This window comes from Triticum aestivum, chromosome 1A, assembly GCF_018294505.1.
Source record: "Triticum aestivum cultivar Chinese Spring chromosome 1A, IWGSC CS RefSeq v2.1, whole genome shotgun sequence".
In the NCBI taxonomy this organism is placed as follows: Eukaryota; Viridiplantae; Streptophyta; class Magnoliopsida; order Poales; family Poaceae; genus Triticum; species Triticum aestivum.
In genome coordinates this window covers 114,158,171-114,178,859 of record NC_057794.1, presented here as the reverse complement: position 1 = coordinate 114,178,859, position 20,689 = coordinate 114,158,171, and the positions used below count along the sequence as shown (strand labels likewise).

At 40.7% G+C, this 20,689-nt stretch overlaps 1 protein-coding gene, 1 long non-coding RNA gene and 1 pseudogene across 30 annotated transcripts; all 3 read left to right on the top strand.

Annotated features, from left to right (window-relative positions):
• The first annotated feature begins 741 nt into the window (after positions 1 to 741).
• On the top strand, positions 742 to 3,323 carry LOC123039831 (thioredoxin-like protein YLS8; annotated as a pseudogene).
• Positions 3,324 to 5,604: 2,281 nt separating this feature from the next.
• LOC123039738 (uncharacterized) lies at positions 5,605 to 14,898 on the top strand. 28 transcript variants are annotated; one of them, XR_006417989.1, is made up of 8 exons: positions 5,605 to 6,109; positions 6,206 to 7,397; positions 7,474 to 9,009; positions 11,388 to 12,553; positions 12,989 to 13,107; positions 14,256 to 14,316; positions 14,432 to 14,498; positions 14,577 to 14,898. XR_006417989.1 is itself a non-coding variant. In XM_044462771.1 (3 exons), exons 1-3 carry the CDS (start codon positions 5,779 to 5,781, stop codon positions 7,495 to 7,497), a joined length of 564 nt encoding a protein of 187 aa, XP_044318706.1. In that variant the 5' UTR covers positions 5,606 to 5,778; the 3' UTR covers positions 7,498 to 9,503. The 28 variants fall into 28 exon arrangements, 1 of the variants encoding a protein (XP_044318706.1); XR_006417984.1 differs by having other exon boundaries at positions 14,256 to 14,339; XR_006417978.1 differs by having other exon boundaries at positions 14,250 to 14,316.
• Positions 14,899 to 16,435: 1,537 nt separating this feature from the next.
• On the top strand, positions 16,436 to 20,188 carry LOC123039727 (uncharacterized). 2 transcript variants are annotated; one of them, XR_006417964.1, is made up of 3 exons: positions 16,442 to 17,957; positions 18,678 to 19,508; positions 19,875 to 20,188. It is a non-coding gene; the product is annotated as an uncharacterized lncRNA (long non-coding RNA). The 2 variants fall into 2 exon arrangements; XR_006417963.1 differs by having other exon boundaries at positions 16,436 to 19,508.
• The last annotated feature ends 501 nt before the right edge of the window (positions 20,189 to 20,689 follow it).

Genomic DNA, 20,689 nt, shown 5'->3' with positions numbered 1-20,689 from the left:
AGATTGTGATTTTTCATAATTTGCGAACTGTTTCGTAAAATCACCAATATTTTTTGAAATAGCGAAAATTTTATTATTTCCTGAAGTTTTTTTGAATTCACTCATATTTTATAATTTCTTTGAAAAATTATAACTGAATTTTTTTTATATTTTGGAATTGTCAAATAAATTTAAAGAAGGAAAAACTAAAACAGAAATGAGAAAAGAAAAGAAAAAACAAAATGAAAAAAAACAGAAGCGTCACAGCCGGTAGGCCGGCCCATGAAGGCGTAAGGTGTGTGGAGGAGGTGCCTAAGAAAAAAGGAGGCAAAAAAGCGTACTACCAGGATTCGAACCCTGGTCTGCTGTATAGAATCAACAGCCTTTAGCCACTACGATGGTAGGATGTCTGTGGCATAAGTAGGGCATCGCAATTATAAAACCACTGAGCACGGCGGCGCCTTTGAAAATAAAAACCGAATCGTTTTCTTAACTTACGGGTGGCATAGCGGGTAATTTATAGCTAATTCAGGGGCAATTATTTGGACGGACGACCAGAAACACTATTTGCTTTATTATTAGGGTAGATTTAGTAATCTTTCCCTATATATCTTTATCTTTACCTACTAATAAATCACCGATCATCGTACGTTGCTGCCCTTTTTGCAAAAAAGTCCCTCAGTTTATCAGTAATTAACCCGCAGTCCCTTTGTAATTGGATCTGGGAAAACGCTTCGTTTTTGAAGAAAAAAACCTCTAATCCACCAGACCACTCCGCCGCTCCCTCCTGCCCTCGCTCCCCTCGCAGTCGCAAGCCGCCTCGCCGGCGACCCTGCACCTCCGCAAGGCCCCACCGCCAGTGACCTTCCCCCCCGGGCCTCCGGTCGCTCCGCCGCCTCTCCCCTCTCCCTTCTCCTCCTTCTTCTCGATCTCCTCTCACCTCTCTCCCTCTTTCTTGCTGGACAGGGACCTCCATGGCGCCGCCGGCCCTCATTCTCGCCGGATCCGGCCGCCTCCACGCCAAATCCGCCGGAAATGGATCCGTCCCGGCCAGATCCGCCCGGATCCGACCGGGCCCCGCCGTCGTCGCCACCGGAGCGCCACCCCGCTCAACCTGCAGCGCCACCTTCCACCGGCAGGCCTTGGAGAACCTCATCTCTCTGATTTCCTCTCAATTTTTGCAGGATGGGCAAGAACCAGATATAGTAGTTACATCTAAAGGGATGAATTTAGAGGAAGATGCAGCAAGGTAGAGGTAGTAATCTCAAAAAAATTCTGAAATACATTAGCGTGAACAGGTTTTCTCCTGCTGCCCACCGATTCCTTCCTACTCCTCCAATTTTTCTCACAAAATGCATTTTGTGGTATGATGCGACTACAACTAAAGATAAAACATTTAAGGATCTGAATATTTGAGCAGAGACCTATTACGTGTTGCAGCTAGCTCGAACTAAGGACTGACGCTATTGGTAAGATAAGGTCACATGAGTCCCAATTAAATGGGAAGCAAAGGGTGAAAAATGGGGCCCTAAAATCACTATTTATTCTATCCTCTGTGTCTTAGCAAACCAGTTCATGTGGAGACAAACATGTTTCCTCTGTGAAAAATCAATACATTATTATTGTTATTTATCATTGCCTTGGACATAAAATTCAAACATGAGGACTTGGTTTCTTTCTTTTCTATAGTATCCAGATGCATGCTCTGTCCGTTGCTTTTTAGTTAAATGTTATTTTGTTCAGACTATTTTCATCACTAAAGTGGTTGAACTGTAAGTTCAGAATTGGCAGTAAATAGTGTAGTATCTTGATGCATGCCTTTTCTACACAGGCTTTGCAGTAAATCATGTATTTTCCCCTTACACACAAGGTGCCCAGCTTCTAATCAGTCTTGGCATTGATCTTTTCAGAATTGATCGAGTAAAAAGGCAACTTCGGCATGCCAATGGGACCTTTTCAGTAAGTGCTTTGACTCTGTTTTTTCATGGCCATGTGTGGAATAATTGCCAATGATATCAAAATTAAGCTCCTCCCGTGAATGAACAAGCAAATGTTCTTAAACTATAGGTATATTTTTTCTATTTCTTGATGAAAATGTTCCAGTATCATGTACTATCCGCGTTCACTTAATCATCCGTGTTCTGCTCCCGCCGCCGGTTGTGTGTGTGTGGCATGGGTGGCATCTACTTTGCCATTATAGGAAGTAAAGCTATGAGCGGTTTTCTTCTTTTATTAACGGCCAATTGTTTTATTACTTTGTGCAAGGAATCCAATTTCTTAGCGGTTTTATATTATTGAATGCAGACTTGCAGTTTAACTTTTTAGCAAGCTTTTGTTCTACGTCAATCTAGCATGGTTATATGTTGTTGAATGTTGACTTCATTATGAGTTTCTGACTATCTACTTGTTCATGTTTATACGGATGAGGTGCTGTCAGGGGTGGCTGAGACCATCAAGAACTTTGTCCTGATCTACCATGTTGACATCACCAAGGTTCCTGACTTCAACTCCATGTACGAGCTGTACGACCCGTCAACGGTGATGTTCTTCTTCCGCAACAAGCACATCATGATTGATCTTGGGACAAGAAACAACAACAAGATCAACTGGGCAATGAAAGACAAGGAAGAGTTTGTTGACATCGTGGAGACTGTCTATAGAGGAGCTCGTAAGGCTGTCGTCTGGTGATTGCTCCCATGGATTACTCCACCAAATACAGGTACTGAGGTATCTGTGCCTGTCTCTTCATGTGGTTTCAATGATCCCAAATATTCCAAAGGATGAGCATAGTCATGAAACGCTTCCAATCGATGATTTCCTGGCAGTTTGGAGTATTCCAGTAGCACACCAAACAACTTTTGCTGCAGGACACTGAAGTAATAGATGAGAGCAAGTTTTTGTGGCTTAGAGACACATGGGACAGATGTCTGAATCAAGTATGGTCTTGTGTAAATTTTGACATGTGTTCAGTCTTCCGTTATGCAGTAGCCATACAAAAAAACATTGTTGGGCACCCTTGATGACTAAAACAGAGAGAGTGGGATCATCAATTCCTTGGTATCTCTATCCTCAACCAAACTACGGACCATCCAACCTTCGGTCAGGTTCACTATTCTTCAATCTTAGTGCTGCATATTCCTATTTGAATGATACTTGGTGCATAAAATTAGTGATTCGGAAAATTCTTTTTTTTCTTTGTTACGAACAAATCTGCAACTCTGTATCCTATTTCTTGCCACTGTTAGTCTTGGTAGATGAAGTCAGATTGTGTACTCACATTGTTGTAATCTCTGTATCCTGTTTGTGTTATTTTGCTTACACAGAATGGCCATGTTTATCTTAAATTTCCTTCTCAATTGCCTTTAAATTAATAAATCAGGGTAACAAATAGAATGTGTCTGTTCCATTACCCACAACTGTACCATTATCTACTATTGAATAGTTGGATCAATAAACTTGTCGTGATCTTTTGTTGTAGAAGAGCAATGTTCTACCTGCTTATAATTATATGTCATCCTGAGTTGTTATTTGTAAGATGATGATGATTGATAAGAATCTCATCGATAAGTTTTGCCCTGAGTTTTTTCTCATTGAGTTTTGGTACATTTGGTATTGTTCGATATGCTATCTAATATATAGTGTGTGCTCCCACTTCAGTTGATTAATTATTTTTCACTTAGCAGCGGGTGATTGATGGACCAATTATGCCAGTAATGTCCTTAATTTCAGAGAAGATGCAAAACAGATAACATGGATGAGCTTGCATACTTGCCGGTAGTGTAGCTTTCTGCTGAACCATATATTCTGCCAGGAGAAGTTTCAGTGACCAATGGAAGCTTTGATGTATTTTTTTCAAGCAAAAGTAATCGTCTATTATCCATGTCAGGTTTCGACTCAAATTGTGGTGCTTTTGTTCTATGCAATTTTATTTTCTTACTAATGCCATGTTCTGGCATTCCTTATCTTTTATGCCTGATGTGAGTATTAGTGCTAATAAGAACTATTTTTTCCCAATGGTAAATCTACCTTTTCCTCATCATGTGACTTAAAGCTAATCTATTCATGGTTAGTTGTCCTTCCTGTACAAAGGTCATCTGTTTCGATTCAGTTCTCTTCGCTTTCTTTTACTGTAACATAGACCATGCTCACATGGTCGTAAATTGTAAATAGAGATGGAAACATGCATACAGATCTCTCGAGCATGCAATATTTTTCTAGGGTGACAATTTTTAAATGGCTTTATATCTGAAGACACCTTTTGGTTGGCTCTATTTGTTGTATATAAGTTATATCTGAATATACCTTTGGATGCTTATACCATAAATGATGGCCCTGGATAAGTTATATCTAAAGATACCTTTGGTGACCCCTTTCTATGTTCATTGGTGAATAATAGCGGAAAAAAACTCGAATGAAACCATGCGACGACATAGAGGAACACTACTTGGGGAAGTAAAATGTTATAGTGGTCGCTTTGTTGAGAGGTGAGCAAATACATGAAGCCAACAGAGCGACTGGGTGGGTGGATCATGACTATCTCTGATTTACTTCGATGTCTCAGTGCTCAATTTATCTTTCATGTACGATTATTTGTCATGCTCTTGCAATTTTCACACTTTATGTGACAGAAGATCCCACAAGAATTATCATTGTTTTTGTTTAAGAGAGCCATAAGGTTTATCCATTTCATAGTGAGGCATTGAGTTACGTATTTGCTATTAGACTAGATGACTGAATCCCAGTCAAGTTTCTTCAGCAATGCAGCACAAGGGGACTGCATGGAGCAACAACACCAGAATTTGTTTATGCATTTGCTTTAGCCAACATATCTGAATCCCGGGCGACTTTTCAAACATGCAAATTATGTTATGGTTCATGTTTACAAGGGATAATGAGATGGGGAACGCGAAGAGAGACCGTGTGTGCAGTTCATCTCGCAATGAGAGTATCTTCTTTTTCTGAGAGCGTGCGTGTTTTTTGAGGGAACTGAGAGCGTGCATGTTTGTGTAGGCAAGTTGTTATGTTCGGTCCAAGCCTAAATAGTGCAAAAAACAATTACAAATAAAATATAAATTTCAAAAAGACAAAACATTCTTTAAGAAACATCTATTAAAAATTTTGTTTTTAGAGAAATGTTCCAATTTACTAAAAACATTAACTATTCTTAAAAAATTGTTTCAATTTTTATGTAAATGTTAACTTTTATTAAAAATAAGAAAATTTCCACGTTTAACCTTATTATCGACATTTATTAAAATTGGATATAAAAAATGATGCACAATGGCACATGAAGCAGATTTTTTTAGGCTAACCACACGCTTTATTAATTTCTCAATAATATTGTGAGGGATATATGATTTTTAGCACATGAAGCAGGTTGTGTATCTTTTCTCGCCTGGTGCAACGCACGGGCATTTGTACTAGTACTAGTACTAGTACTATACTATACTTACTATACTAGTACTAGTCTCTCCCTACTAATAAACCACCGATTGCTTCTGGTCGTACGTCGCGGCAGGTTTGCAAAAAAGTCCCCGTATTTTTCAGTATTCAACCCGCAGTCCTTTTGTAAGTGAGAAAACGTTTCGATCGGGAATTTTGCAAATAAATCCCTACAGTATATGGTATTAAATCCGCGGTCCTTAAAGTGAGAAAAAAAGAAACCCATCGGGATCTCCTCTCTCTCCCTCGCCTCAGCCGCCAGGAGCGGCGGTCGATCCGGTGCCGCGCCGGCCGCGGGCCGCCGGCCGGTGCCGGCGAGCGTCCGCGCCTTCGGAGTCTTCCTCTGCGCCTTTCTGCATGGGGACGCGTTCGGAGGAGCTCGCTGCCAGGTTGGCGGCCGGGGGCCCCGGTGGCGTCGGCGGACCAGCAGGAGGAGGATGCGGGGAGGGGCAGCACGAGCGGGTGGTCGCGCTCCGCGAGATCAAGAACCAGACCTTCGGGAACCAGACCAAGAAGCTCCTCTACCTCCACCTGGGTGCCGTGTTAGTGGTCGTCACGGCGCGTCACCAGCCATGCTCGTCCATGAGCGGCCGTGGCGGAGTACTTTGCTTGCGGCGTAGACGATGGCGCGCATGCCGTGCTTGCTGCTGGAGCCGTGGGGCACCTCCTCGCCCACCCCGACAACAAGGTCAGCTTCCTTCAATTGCTTGTTTCCTTAATTTCGTGTATGCTTGCTCGGTTTGGGGATTTGTTGATCAATTGGGAGAATATTTGTTGCGTGTAGAAGAGCTGGTGGGAGGAAATGGGTGGCTACCCAGCAACTGCTTGCTGGTTGCGCCAATTTGGGGCTTGCTAGCAATTGTGCTTGTCCCTGAACTATAGACCAAAAAGAGACAATGCTAACTTAATGAATGTTTTGTGTGGGAATTAGTCTGTACATTAGCCACAACCGGATCCAGATTGAGGTTGGCGGTTGATACCAACGCCGTCCTGGATGGCGTGCTCGAGATCGAAGGCGGGGAACTCCAGAAGGCAGACGGCGGCATTGCCTCAGTTGTAGCTGCATGGGGAAGAGGAGGGGTGGAGGAGTAGACGCTGCATCTCCATCCGCCGTGATGGGAGTGATGGCGCCGGCGCTCGCCGTGTCCGCCGTCAGCTCCATCTTGACGATGTTATCCTCGATTGGAAGTTCGAGCGCCGTCACAACAGGACTTACTCCACCCCTTCTCCCTCCCCATTCCCTTCCCCTGGGGGTTAATTGAAGTATTTATATTTCCGTATTAGTGTGGTTCAACTTGCTATTGGGCATATGGTGTGTTTTCTGAATTTTGGTCTGAAAGATGATTTTGTGAGTTCAAGCTTTTGTGCGATTCCTGATGTTGTGTTCCTGCCAAATGACATATGTCCTGCACTGAATTTTTCTGACGCTATAATCATGGCAGGAGCTTTGTACTGGGAAAGCATGTCAGAATTATCTAGAATTGATGGACTTTAGTTGGTGTTTGTTTGCTGGATGGAATTAGATTTGTGGATATATCAGTTTATGGGTGGCTACTTGATTGGTGAATTCACCTGCTATATGAACACTATTTTTAATAAATGGTGTGCATCTAGAGATGTATAAGAACAAGTTTGAGGATAAAGATTCATATAAAGAATTATGTAAAAAATTGTGATTCTTAATATCTTGAGAACTAGCGTATATTTTTTCCACTACATTAGCCTTCAGATTTTTCTTGGATTTGCTTTCTGCACTAATGTTTTCAGTACCATCCTTCTTCCGCGATGCTGCTGCATGCCAGGATTCGCAGTGGCACCGCCGCAGCCAGCGAGGACACAAGCTCACGAGGATTGTTGCCGCTTCGGAGGACATGGGAGCTGCCATAGCCAGCGAGTACGTGAGCGCACGTAGGCACCATCGCTTTCGAGGATGCGAGAGCCATCTCAGCTTGAGAGAATGCGCATACCATCTCCAGGTATATAGCAGTAACATCTCTCCCTAACTCCACTCCGATATGTAACATTTTTTTCTCTCCTATTGTGAGATTGCAGTGTGTGCAACAAGTGTTCCTCTAAACGTCTGAGCGTAAAGACTACTCATGGGTGATGCTTCTGTGACCAGACCTCTATGTATGTCCTTTGCGGCCTTTCCTATAAATAAATTATAAGTATATGTCATATTAATTGTGTACTTCTCTATTAGAAAATCACAAGATAGTTTCAGTGTTGTTGTTCTCAATCATGTTACCCTTAAGTGCAAGACATCAATTTGCTCTTAAGTAAAAGGGAAATTTGAGCAGGAAAGGTAAGCAATTCGAAGCAAGCTCCCGAGATAAATTTTCTTTTGGTTTAGCTAACGAATGCCTTGGTATAGGTCTAATCTCTCCTTCCTAGAGATGGTTCTTTCTTATTTCTTTTACGGGGACTTACTTTTGTTTCTTTAATTAGGATACCTTCACCTGGTATTTTTTGTTTTAATTAATGAATATAGATCAGTTGCATTGTTTTGTCTCAACCAAGCTAGCCGTATAGTAGAAATTCAGCATGCACACAAGGTGATCTGGTTGAGTTTTACTAGGTAACCGTACCATTGTTGTCTGCATGCTGAAAAGCTTATGGGTATGTACTGAAACTAAATTATACTCCCTCCGACCGGAAATACTTGTCATTGAAATAGATGTATCTAGATGTATTTTAGTTCTAGATACATCTATTTTCATCCATTCTGATGACAAGTATTTCCGGACGGAGGGAGTAGTTGTTAAGGATTATTTGCAGACAGGTCAAGACCGGAAGATGTCATCATTATCCCTAAACTGAGATGTCTTCAGGATTGGAAATGTCACGAAGGCCCCCGTACAATTATAGGTACCAACATATAAAAATCCAAGAATTTCCCGCTAAGAGACACTCGACATGCAAACTTAAATCATGCTAGAATTCGTCAAATACCATGTTTAACCTGAATTAGTTACTTGACATGTGCCTATCTTCTTCTTTTTCCAAATTATGTGTTCAATTGTTCATCATATTATTGATGGAATTAATTTTGCATCGATTGTTTGCACCACTTGATAATTACAACGAAAGTTATGGATGTCCAATCTGGTTGTTTGTCTACTACTAAAGCTTGTACATATTTGCTTAAATTTGAATACATGTCAAAAAAATCTCCCGTTGCCACACACACATCCGTGGCAATTGTTGAAAGCTCTAAATGCTTCACTCTTTGTTCTGATGCTTAGGGATATTGGGTAGAATCCAGTGTCACTCATGATCCTGGTTTAATAGAGGAACTGAATTGATCATGATTTTGAATGTCAAATGTCACACAGGGAAGGGCCTGAACATGAACTTACTTGGTAATGCCCATTTGTGTAGATCGGTAGCCTGTGGCATCTATTTTGTCCAATCGTCCGCCACGAACAAATTTCCTTTGTTGGGTGCTGGTGGTTCTACTTCCAATGTTTTTGTAGGACATTGCTCGGTTAGTAATGACTTTGAATGTAAAGCGTGCTATGAAGTACATGATGCGCTGTGTAGTTCCCTCAATTACGTGAAGAAGAAGAATGGCAACAAAGACTTATGGTATGATACCTTAATATATTTGATTGTCTTGATACCGTGTTTCCTTTCTTTTTCATATAGGAATTACACTAGGTTATTTTTACTATGAAACACGAATTCCACTGATATCAGGGGGTTTGAAACCTAAGGCAGAGTCACTGTTTTCTCTCTCCAGGGTCAATTTTGTTTTTCTCGCTTTAGAATATTTTCTAACCATGTATCTAAAACTTGCAATATGCTACTTACTAACTATGGCCTTGCATAGGATGGAAGATACACTCATCGTCACACATATGTTTTCACTCATCGTCAAGCATTGCACTCCCAATGTCCATATATTGTTCAATTACCACTGATGTCGACCTAGGTTATAAACCAAAATAAGACAATCCTTAGCATGGTTTTCCAAGCTATGTCGCTCTTTGAGACATGCTTGATAATTACAAAAACATTGGAAGTTGAAAAATGTTTATCCTTAAAGACTTTATTTTATAAGTTTATTTGTCACAATCAAATATATGCCTCTATATTTGTTTAGATTCCTGCAATATGCTATATTGAAAATTGATTTGTTAAATTTGCATGGCCAGATGGTCATATGGATAGAAGTATTAGCATAAAAAAACCTAGATATTCCACAAATGAAGGGCCTTCTTTAACTGAATTGAGTGTACACAATGCAAAGCCTTCGCCCAAGAGTATGACAATGATGCTCAACAAGCCCTCAAACCTATGGCATTTAAATAAATTGATCGTGAACTGAAGCTATGTGAACGATGGGATATTTTTGTTCGTAGTAATAAAAATATTATTGTAGTAACTTACATTGAGGTTACATACACAGGGATAGAGAGAGAGAGGACATGACGAACATTAAGCGGTTTGTAGTTGGGGGAGGGGCGGATCTGGAGCCATGCTTAGGGCGTGTGCTATTTGTTTTCCTGTTGCAACGCACGGGTAATTTTCCTAGTACTAATAAAGCTCTTATTGCTTCTCGTCGTACGTTGTCAGCGATTTTGCAGAAAAGCCCCTTTGTTTGTGAGAATTCAACCCGCAGTCCTATCTTAAGTGGATATCTGAGAAAATGTTTCGTTTTTGCACAAAACACCCTGGCGTTCAGAGTATTCAACGCGCGGTCTGAGCAGATTTGTAAAGAAAAAAAACACAACCACACACGCACGGGCTCACCTCCTCTCCCTCTCGCCCATGAAGTCGCCACCGCCGCCGCCGCCCACGCCGGCCGCTTTCGGCGAGCTCCAGCGCCGCACAGCACGCCCCCGAGCCCCCCAAGCTCCGCGCCTCCCTCCCCTCCGTCCAGATTCTCCGCTCCCGGCCTCTACTGCCCGCTCGCAACCACACCCCGTGGCTAGGGTTTCGGGCAGTGCTTCGCCGGCCCGTCTCCGGCGGCCCCAGGTTCATCCCTCCTTCCCCTTTCTTGGCCGGGATCCTCCACCCCTACATCTCACCTTCTCTTCATATCCTCTGTTGCAGATGCAGATGGAGCATGCCATGGGATTTCCCCATCCACCACGCTCGCTGCCGTCAAGGGCAGGAAGGAACCCTAGCCAGCAGCACCTCCTCACCTCGGATGATGCCTCTGCTGCACCAAGATAGGGCAAGCAATCCCCATCTGCTCTCTATCTCTCCCATTAGCACAAGTCCATTTTTTAAACAAAATTCTGCTACTGCGCCAAATAGTCCATGAACAGATATATTTTTTATTTGTGAACTGGTATCCTTCAAAACATAAATAGTGTATATATGTACTATTTTCATTTTTGTTCCCTTCTCATTTTTGTGCTTTTATTTGCAAGCTCATAAAATAGTTACAGTAAAAATGCCAGTGTGTGCGAGGTCACTATTGACAAGTCATTGTAGTGCTACTACTGCATTAATCTTAGCTGTGAAGCTATGGTCTGTTCTTTGGTACAACAATGAAATGTTAATATGTTATTCTCCTTTTATGCTTTGTGTCAGTGCACTGTGGTATGACGCCAACACTTATTTGGCACCTACATTGCATCGACAATTTGTCAGCTTACAGTTTGTACCATCGAGAATTTTCACGCTTTACACCTGCAGCTATATCGCTATACTATAAATATGTTTAGATGTCTAAAATGGTCTTGGTACTGAACCTGACTGATAATGTATTTGGTGTATCTTTTCTGTAGAATTAGTACCAGAGTTCTATTTGTATTATTAATTGTGTAGAGCTGATAATTAGACCATAGAGTCGCTGTTGATTTGGTTTATTCCTTGGCAGATCATTTAAGTACTTTATCTTATTACAAAAACTGAACGAAAATATAGCAGCAATACATTTCATGACATAGTGTTATCCATGCAAGAAAATTGCTTGATTGATTATTAATAAATGTAAGCAATCTATCATGTAGGTTTTGTTCGATCCTACACTTAAAGAAAATCATACTGAAGATCTGAGCTTAAGTGTTCCAACAGCTGAAGCACCAGCTCAAGATGAAGGGAATCTCTTAATATGATTGTAGATCCATTCCCATAAAGTGCAGTTAGAATATGGAATCCACCTCGAACTCGGTTTAAAAAACAGAAAGCATATGGAATTTTGCTCTATCAGGTAGCAATTTGGTTGTTCAATCCATCCATAGTTACATTTGAAGATATATTGTTGAATTTCCTTATTTTGTGAATACAAGTCTGAACTTTTAGGACATCTGGCACATGAGTTTGAACCATCCAATTATAGTGCTACTAATTTTGGGTCACTACATCATGCAATACTATGGATGCTGTTTAACATGGCAAAGTTGGATTTTTTTATTCTTTTTTCAGATTAGAATCACTTTAGCAATGCCATATAGATAATACAAGATGTGGCAAAGTGTTGCATTCAATAGAGATTACAGTGATAAATTGGTGAAATTAGTTTGCTCTCTGATCTCTGTTAGCTTTAACTCGCTAGGAAGCCATGTAGTCCTATTTTTAGTACTAGGAGGAGAACGTATATTAAATATATGCCATCCAGGGAATTGATCTCTGTTGTGCTGGGGCAAACTAAGCCAGAGCAAGCACTTACTCAAGGCAAGGAGCAGTGCTCGTACTTGCTCATGGTTGAGGTAGATTCAGGTTAAATTTTATGTGTTGATTCCCTTCTCTTTCACATGTCTAGGTCTTTATGCCTGATCAAGCTGTTCTTTGACAAGTATTATCTTTGAGTGATGCCATGTTGGTAATAAAATACTATATAACTCACATTTCTTATATGTTCCTTTTTCATTTTTGTCCTTTCATTTGAAAGCTCATATGGTCAATTTTGGAGGCGACTACGTGTATATACTGCTGATGTTACATGTAAACAAATTCGATGCTTTCATGCGTTTGACCGTGCACATCACCGAACCCTTTCCATTCTATTGCAAGGTCAAATAGTTTTTCGTGTTCTAACTCTTTGGGATAGTCTGCAGTTATTTGGTTCATCGTCGCGCCTCAAGTTTCCAACAACGCCGTGGCTGTACACCGTCGACTTCGCCGGAAATCCTTCTGCACATACTCTACTGTCCGCCGAAACTTTGTCTGACCTGAGGTACATACTACAGTGTCATCAATTTGTATCTGTCATCAACTACTTACTTCTTAAGTATGTATGTCGTCAACTATACTACTTATCAAAAGGGAGAAATAGATGATATGTTAGAGATAGATGAAACAATAGCCCTGTGAAACAGAGGATTCTGCTTTCTATGTGAGTATCTTGGTGCATTCTTGTTTCTGTATAAAATGCAGAGGTCATGAACGACAACTGATCTTGGATTTGAGTTTCTTTTAATCTTTAAATGATGTACAGGGCCAACAAATTCAGTTATTTGGTTTTGTAACTTGTGGTGAAAAAAGAGGTGAGGTAGAGAGAGAGAGAGAGAGCAGAGAGAGCAGAGAGAGATGTGCACATCGCCGAACCCTTTCTATTCTATTGCAAGGTCAAATAGTTTTTCGTGTTCTAACTCTCTGGAATAATCTGCAGTTATTTGGCTCATCTTCACGCCTCAAGTTTCCGACAGCGCCGTGGCTGTACACCGCCGACTTCGCCGGAAATCTGTCTGCACATACTCTACTATCCGCCAAAACTTCGTCTGACCTGAGGTACATACTACAGTGTCATCGATTTGTATCTGTCATCAACTACTTACTTCTTAAGTCTGTATAGCATCAACTATACTACTTATTAAAAGGGAGAAAGAGAGGATATGTTAGAGCTAGATGAAACAATAGTACTGTGAAAGAGAGGATTCTGCTCTCTATGTGAGTATCTTGGTGCATGCTTGTTTCTAAATAAAATGCAGAGATCATGAATGAATTAAAACATGCTCTCTGATGTTTTCAGTTAAAGTAGTATCAGTTGTATACTTGTATACACCCCATTTGAAAAATAGTATGTATATGCTCCTTGCAAACTACTACGTAAATCTAAACGTTTTACATAAGACTGTCCGTCTAGATACAATAACTAATTAGTATTTTAATAACTAGAATTGCATGGCTTGATCGCTCTGCTTGGGTCTTCTCTTATGTCTGAGTGCACCATGTGCGGTTTAAATAAGTCTTCTAACTGTTTGGGCTAATTTGGGTTCTGTTTTGATTTGAGCTGATGGGGATGAGATGTGACCCCGCTGCTGGGCGTCGCAAATGCCACTGCTCCAATGTGTGCCCCAGCTTCGGTGATGTACGGGCGAGGCAACACGATTTGGAGCAGTGACCCTCCTTCCAAGAAATCAAGTTTTTTCGTTCAGATTTTAGAGCTCGAGTTTCAGCTTAGTTCAAGGATAGAAAAGCATAGTCCTTATGGATTCAACAAGGAAGACCATTAGCCGCCACCTTTTCAGAATTGGATGGTGTGGTGCACCTTCATCCTGCTGTCCAATTCCTTAGCTTATTTGCTTTAACTGTACTACAGTTATATAGCAGGATAAGGATCCAATCTTGTGATGCCTCTCCATTTGCACCATCGTCAAAAGTTGCACATGAGTTGATTCAGACTTTCAGAATTCATAGAACACCTAGAGTTAATCGGCCTGAAGGTATATCATATCCTAAGGGAAGGGGACCCGGTTCAGATTTGTCACTACTATGTGCTGTTGGATAGCCATGGTATGTATTAGTTTTGTTTTACCACAGTTTGATTCTTGGGAGTTGGGATATCAGGTGTATACATTACTTTTCTTATGAATTTGTTCTCTTTTAGTGCACTATCTATCTATCTAATCTATCTATCGAACTTTGCAAAGAAATAGATGGCGACGACTCAGCGGCGTCGTGGTGAATGGCGAAGCTTCTCAAATGGACGGAAGAGAGGTGGTGACGCGCGGCTGGGAGACGTACATATTTAATGAAATACGATTCATAAGGTTTCATATTAACAAAAAATGATGGTCTTTGTAGAGTAATATGAACATTTTGTTGATTCCAGGACAACTTTATTCTCCAATACGAATCTGTAAGAAAAGATATGACATACATTTGTGCAAATTGATAATGTAAGCTCATCTCGAAACTTTATTCTTTTTTCAAGTTTGATTTACTTGGTCGTGCTAACTTCCATTCTGTCAAAACAGGCTTTTCTGTTGAAAAAACAGGATATGTAGGAAATGAAATGGTGTTTCATAATTCATTGGATGTAGACCAGTAGGGTCAATTACAAATTGTTGGCTGTAAATGACTTTCAGTTTCTAGCTTTCATAAAATTTAGACATGTACTCTTTAACAGTATGTTGTGGTTGATGGTGGTCCTATGTGCTGGTTCAAATGATCATGTTGGATAATATTGCTTTTACTAGCAGTTGCAGTGCTCTTATTATTTTATTTCCACAAATATCACCATGTTTTGCTATTGATGTAATGCTATATTCCTTGACTGAAATCAAACCCTTTAGTTGCTACTGTGGTGCTTTTATTATTGTTATATTCCAGAAAGTTGCAGTTTATTTGCTCTAAAACTACTCCATGGATGATAGTTTATGCTGCTGATCACTGCACGATTCTAATCAAACGGTCTGTTGCAGTTTGATTATATGCATGGATGGCTTATGCATGGATGGCTCGATCTCACTATCGTCCAAAGATCTTCTTATGGGTGTTGTGTGCATGTATTCAATAATGGTTTAAGTTTCAATTAAAATCGTTAACTGGACTCCCATGATTGCGGTGGCGTATTATTCGGCAAAACGTGCTGCTTGGACGAAACAATTGATCAACTCTGACCGCAGCTGGTAGGGGGCACCAAACAGAGACTGCTTGCCCCGCCTCTCCCCCTCCCAGCCCCATGGGGAACTCTCCATTACAGCGCACCACGAGAGGAAGGGATAGGCCCATTTCGACATAGGAGGTAGACACGACGTGGCGGCGGCGCAGAGCACTTTGCCAAGGGAGACTTAAGAATGGATAACGATAAGGAAGATGAGTTCGTGCGTCCATATTTTAATAAAAGTTAACATCAAGTGCTTTGTTGGGCCAAGCCCAAATAGTTAAAAAAAATCTTCCCAATTAAACAACCATACGTAAAAATTGCCTAATAAAGATGCTATAAAAATATCTGTAATTTTTTAACACAATAAAAGTAGCTTTAAAATGTTCACGGTTTTACATATGTTCACACTATCTTTGTTTAAAAAAAATATGTTCGCATTTTCTACAAAACTTAAAAATTCCCAAAAAAGTTCCATTTTTTACTAAAACAAAGTCCATCTAGAAATGTACAACCAAAAACAAAATATTCTTTTCATAAAAAACATCTATTAAAAAAATCCCGTAAAAAATGTTCTTTTTTAGAGAAATGTTCAAATTTTCATAAAAACGTTAACTATTCTTAAAAAGTGTTCCAATTTTTATGAAAATGTTAACTTTTATTAAAAATAAGGATTTTTCACGGTTAACCTTATTATGGACATTTATTAAAACTAAATATAAAAAAGATGCACAATGGTGCATGAAGCTGGTTGTGCCTTTTTTTGCCCGGTGCAACGCACGGGTATTTGTACTAGTAATACTAAACCATTTTTAAAACTCCTGGGAAAATTTGTGGGCACTTTTAAAATGTTTACTAACAGCCCTAAAATGTTTTCAGAATTATTGAAGCATTTAAAATATTTATAGCCATTAAATGCTCCAATTCAAATACTTATGATTTAATCCAATAACCTGAAATGACCTAGGAAAAATATGCACCCATTTTTGTCAGAGGTTTTCACCAGTTTCAAAAATGATAGACTTTTTCTGAAGTCACTTTGGATTTATTGGAAGTGATTTTATTTGAGCCTATTCGAATTCATTTGGTGCTTGGGTTTGGTTAGTCCCCATTTCAAGTTTCTGAAAAATTTAGACATGATGCAAGATAATGATGCAATGACAAGCAAGGCCAATGCTAGTGCTGTGACAGCTGCCTCTCCTCTTCCCGATCCAAATCCCTCCTCCGCCACCCCTCCTCCCCCAACCAGATCCAGATCCCTCCCCCACCCCTCCTGTCCACTCCTGCAGCCGACGCCCCTCCCTCACCGTCGATGACCCACGCCGCCGCCGCCGCACACTACCGCGCCCTCCCCTCACCCTGGCCCAATTCAATCCAACCCCGCGCGCACACCGCTGCAGCCGCCATCGACCCCTTCCTCGCAACCATGGCATTCGCGCTCCCCCGCCCTCGCCACTGCCTCCTCGACGGTGTTCCCCTCCTTCTCAGCCGCCTTCGCGGCGCCGAGGGGCCGCGCCGCCGTGGCTAGGAGAGTCTCGCTCCGTGGGGCCGCACCCGCGACCTACTACCCCACGACCTGCTCTCACCTTACAGCACTGGGAGCTGCCAGATCCGCGGAATCCCCCACCCATCCAGCCCTCTCCAACCCATGGCTAGGGTTTCGGTCTCCCTCAAATTGTTCAACCTCGCCTCACATACTCCCCCTTCCTCCCAGATCCACCAGGCCGCACTCCTCCCATGGCATCCATGGCGCGGGTCACCCTACAGCAGCTGATATGTGACGAGCGAGGCAGGGAAGATGTGTTCCTTCTCATGGTCTACAGTGCATCTCGCATTCCATGACCTCCTTGGCGAGATGTACGCGACTTCTTCAGCACGTACAACGACACGTGGCAGTGAAGATCAAAAGCTGCAGCGGTACAACCACGGTTGTGATAAGAGAAGGACGACCCCTTCCCTTCCTTGCTAGCCAGCTGTTCTGATTTGAGTTGGTCCAATCTGATCCAATCCGGCCATGTAGTTTGGTTGTAACATAGGAGAGGGATACCTGCAGTTGAGTTTCAGTTTGGACAGCATTTGACACACATTATTGGGGGATTTGGTTTACTTCAGTTTGTATGTGCGTTCCTAAAATTGAAAATGAAATTGGTTTGGTGTTAAATTCCCACAAACCAATCTGCAACATTTTTATTCGACTTGTACTGCATCAGCAACTTAAATTTGTCTGTTTTATTTACCAAATCTGTAGAGGCTTGATAGATATCAATTTCACCCTACTGTTAGTTTGCTTGCTCCGGGTCTTGTGGGGTTGGGGAGTGTTGGGTCCCCACTCTGCCGAGCCGCAACAAGCTGGCTGGGGGAGCACTACTGTTTAGTAGTACATTATTGCCACCCGTCAGGTTTATACTATTGTTTACTAGATCAAACTTGATCCATGCTCCTATTGGTATTAGGTGATCATGTAGGTCAAGTTATATTACAGCTGGATGCTTAATTTCTTACTATCCCTGATCCATGCTCCTATAGAGTTGTTTCTGGCATACAGGATGGGAACGGAGAAATGGCTTGGTTTGTTGACGCTTTTATTGCTTTACTAAGTACCCGTACAATTCTTCCATAAGTGAAAGAAATTTCTAAATACAGTTCTTCAACAAGTGTTTTGACATTCAGTTAATTTGACAGGTGGCTATGGAACCTTGGAGGAGTTGCTTAAGTCATCACGTGGGCACAACTAGGAGTAAACAAGAAGCCGGTAAAAACTAACTTCCATTTGTTGTTGATGCTTATCATACAAAAATCATACAGCCCCAATCATCCTGGGATGATGTGTTTGTCTGCAATATATAGTGACTTGGTCATCAGCATGCATGCATCTCCCCTAGTCATCTACGCATTAGACCAACAGTGAACATATTAAAGTTAGTTGCCAAGAGCAAGTGTGCTACTACTAGTCTACTACATAGGAGTGATTTGTGCATGCAAGTGATGTGCGTACTTGTACAGTGCTCCTATATAAAGGCTTGGTGGCCCTGTGCCGCAAGCTAGTGTGCTACTACAGAATGAACATTAATGCATGCAAGTGTTTGCGCTAGCTATAGTGGTACAGTTTGGGTAAATACCTTACTGTTTGTGCTACAGAATTGGAATGAGTGTTGGTGGTGTTAGTTTATAGTTAAGAAAATTTATCACCTACTCAATTTATCAAGTATATGCTCTTTTTTATGTGGTATTTAACGAAATTGTACCAAAATAATATGGTATATCCGTATATATCGAAACCTTGTCGAGGGAACATCAAGGCTTCATTACTGCCTTGATGTCTCATTCAATTATTACTTGACTTCTTAATATAGTTGTATGATTAACCCTTCTGTTTCCCTTCTTTGGGTTTGCAAGCAACAATTTCATTGGTGCTGAGTGTTTTTCGCTTATTACAGCAGAGATGATGGATTTTGTACTTTTGTATTTCTAGAAATGCGTGTACAGAGATTTGCAACCTGAAGGAGCGATGGAAGTGAAGATTGAGTGCTTTTCTGTAAGATTAATAATAGATGGTATATTTTTTGGTTTTGATTTAAGAGTGTTCGATCTGGTACATAGTGCATTTGTTTAGTCTCAAAATTTCAGTGTTATTTCTCTATTTCTCGTATTATTCACACTACGTCATTGGTGAAAGCATCCTGAAAAGAATAATTAAACAATGGTGTGCTAAATTAAACTAAAATGTTTGCTTACTACACCACCACATTAGCCATCAAATTTGTGATAAGAAAACTGAAACCTCTTCTTCCTAAAGGAGAGGTCAGGTCCTTGCTTGCGAGAGTCGATCTATTTATCTGCATTGTGAAGTAACAACGGTTCTTTGGTCCATGTTAAGATGTCAAGAAACTGTTTGTTTGTTGAAACAACCATCAGTCACTCTCAAGATACTGCTGACTGATTTCTGTTGCTAGTATAGTTCAAGCTTCTTTGCCATGTATTTCATTAGGATGTGAACAATCTACTGCATGCTCACAAAGCTATAGGCTTCAATTTTTTGTTTGTTTGCTGTCAATATTTGCCAAGCTATTTAAACGATGATGACAAACTGAAATCATGAATACTCATATAGAAACTTGAACAGCCATCTTGTTTAATTTGGTGATGTTCCTCCATGCTAAGAGCTAATCTGCTGCATTGTTATTCAACTTTCATTGACAGTTTTAGTTTTGCTGAAATCATGTTTTCTTTTCTATGCTTATGTCTGTGGACAAACACTACTAGCTCCAGAAGGACGGATATTACCATCAAGTACGCCATCGAGGTAATTCACCAATCCATCATCAACTATGCTTTTCTCTCTTTAGTTTTGCTCTTTGCTGTAAAGCACAAAGAAAATTGAAGCTATGTAGATTAATTGATCTGAAGAGGGTCAAAGAGGATGTGACAATATGTTTACTGCCTTATTATCTTCTGCTTGATTATTATCTTCTGCTTGATCTGATACTATTTATGTCCAAACCTGGGAGTATATTTTTTACTTGTCGTCATCACCCATTTATTGGGCTGTATAAGTGTATCTGTTGTCTGATTTGCTCCATCATATTTCCTGATGTACTTCTACATATATATGTTGGTTGTAATCTGCTTGAACGATCCAAGTACTTGATATTCCATTCTGTTCTTGTAGGTGAATGGAGCTTGTGTTGTTGGTAGAACTCCGTTGATGACTTCTTTCTATGTTTAAGAGCATGTTTTGTGGTATCCAAGAGTAGCGGTTTATTTGTAGATCCCAATATTTATGATTGTGTGGATCTAATTGAAGTTTGAAGTTCCTGGGTATGCAAGATTCAATGGTGAAACAGGTTGTTGTGATGTGAATGAGTGTATGGAAGCTGGTTGTTGTGATGTGAATGAGTGTATGTAGTTTCAGGTGTTTTGTTCTGTATAGCATATTGTAATAAACTTATTTTAGCTATTATTTGAAGATTTTCATATGCTTTCTCTCTTCTATATGTTTGATATATACATATATATTGCTTATTAATAAGCTATGAAAAACCTGACAATTCGGACCCATCTGAAAACTGGAGCAGACAAAAAAAGCTGGAAATAAAAAAGAAATGGACCTCAAAATGTCGTGCGCTAGAAAATAAAAAGGCCAAATTGTAGGCCAGGCCATGTAGCTAACCGAAATTAACATAAAATACATATATTAAAAGGGTTTGCCTAAAAAAATACATGGGCCGAATTACTGGGTCAGACCCTTGTAGCTAATAAAAGCACAAGAAAAAATACTTTTAAAAGGTCGAATTGTTGGGCTAGGCCCATGTAGAAAATCGAATTGGACCGGGTTGAATCTTGTGCCACATCAGATTGCCACGCTGGATGCCTACGTGGCCTGGGGAGGTTGCTAGTGACCAAAACGCCACAATAGACGTATTTTGGTCATAAATGTCTACGACCATTCCAGAAGAAAGGTCGCTATAGTCAGTTTACGACTGC

What these genes read in the sequence shown, in the direction of transcription:
- LOC123039738 (XM_044462771.1), top strand. Translation starts at nt 5,779, where the DNA reads ATGGGGACGCGTTCGGAGGAGCTCGCTGCCAGGTTGGCGGCCGGGGGC. An exon ending in TCGCCCACCCCGACAACAAG is followed by an intron (nt 6,110 to 7,188) that starts GTCAGCTTCCTT and finishes TAATGTTTTCAG; the next exon opens with TACCATCCTTCTTCCGCGAT. An exon ending in AATGCGCATACCATCTCCAG is followed by an intron (nt 7,398 to 7,473) that starts GTATATAGCAGT and finishes GTGAGATTGCAG; the next exon opens with TGTGTGCAACAAGTGTTCCT.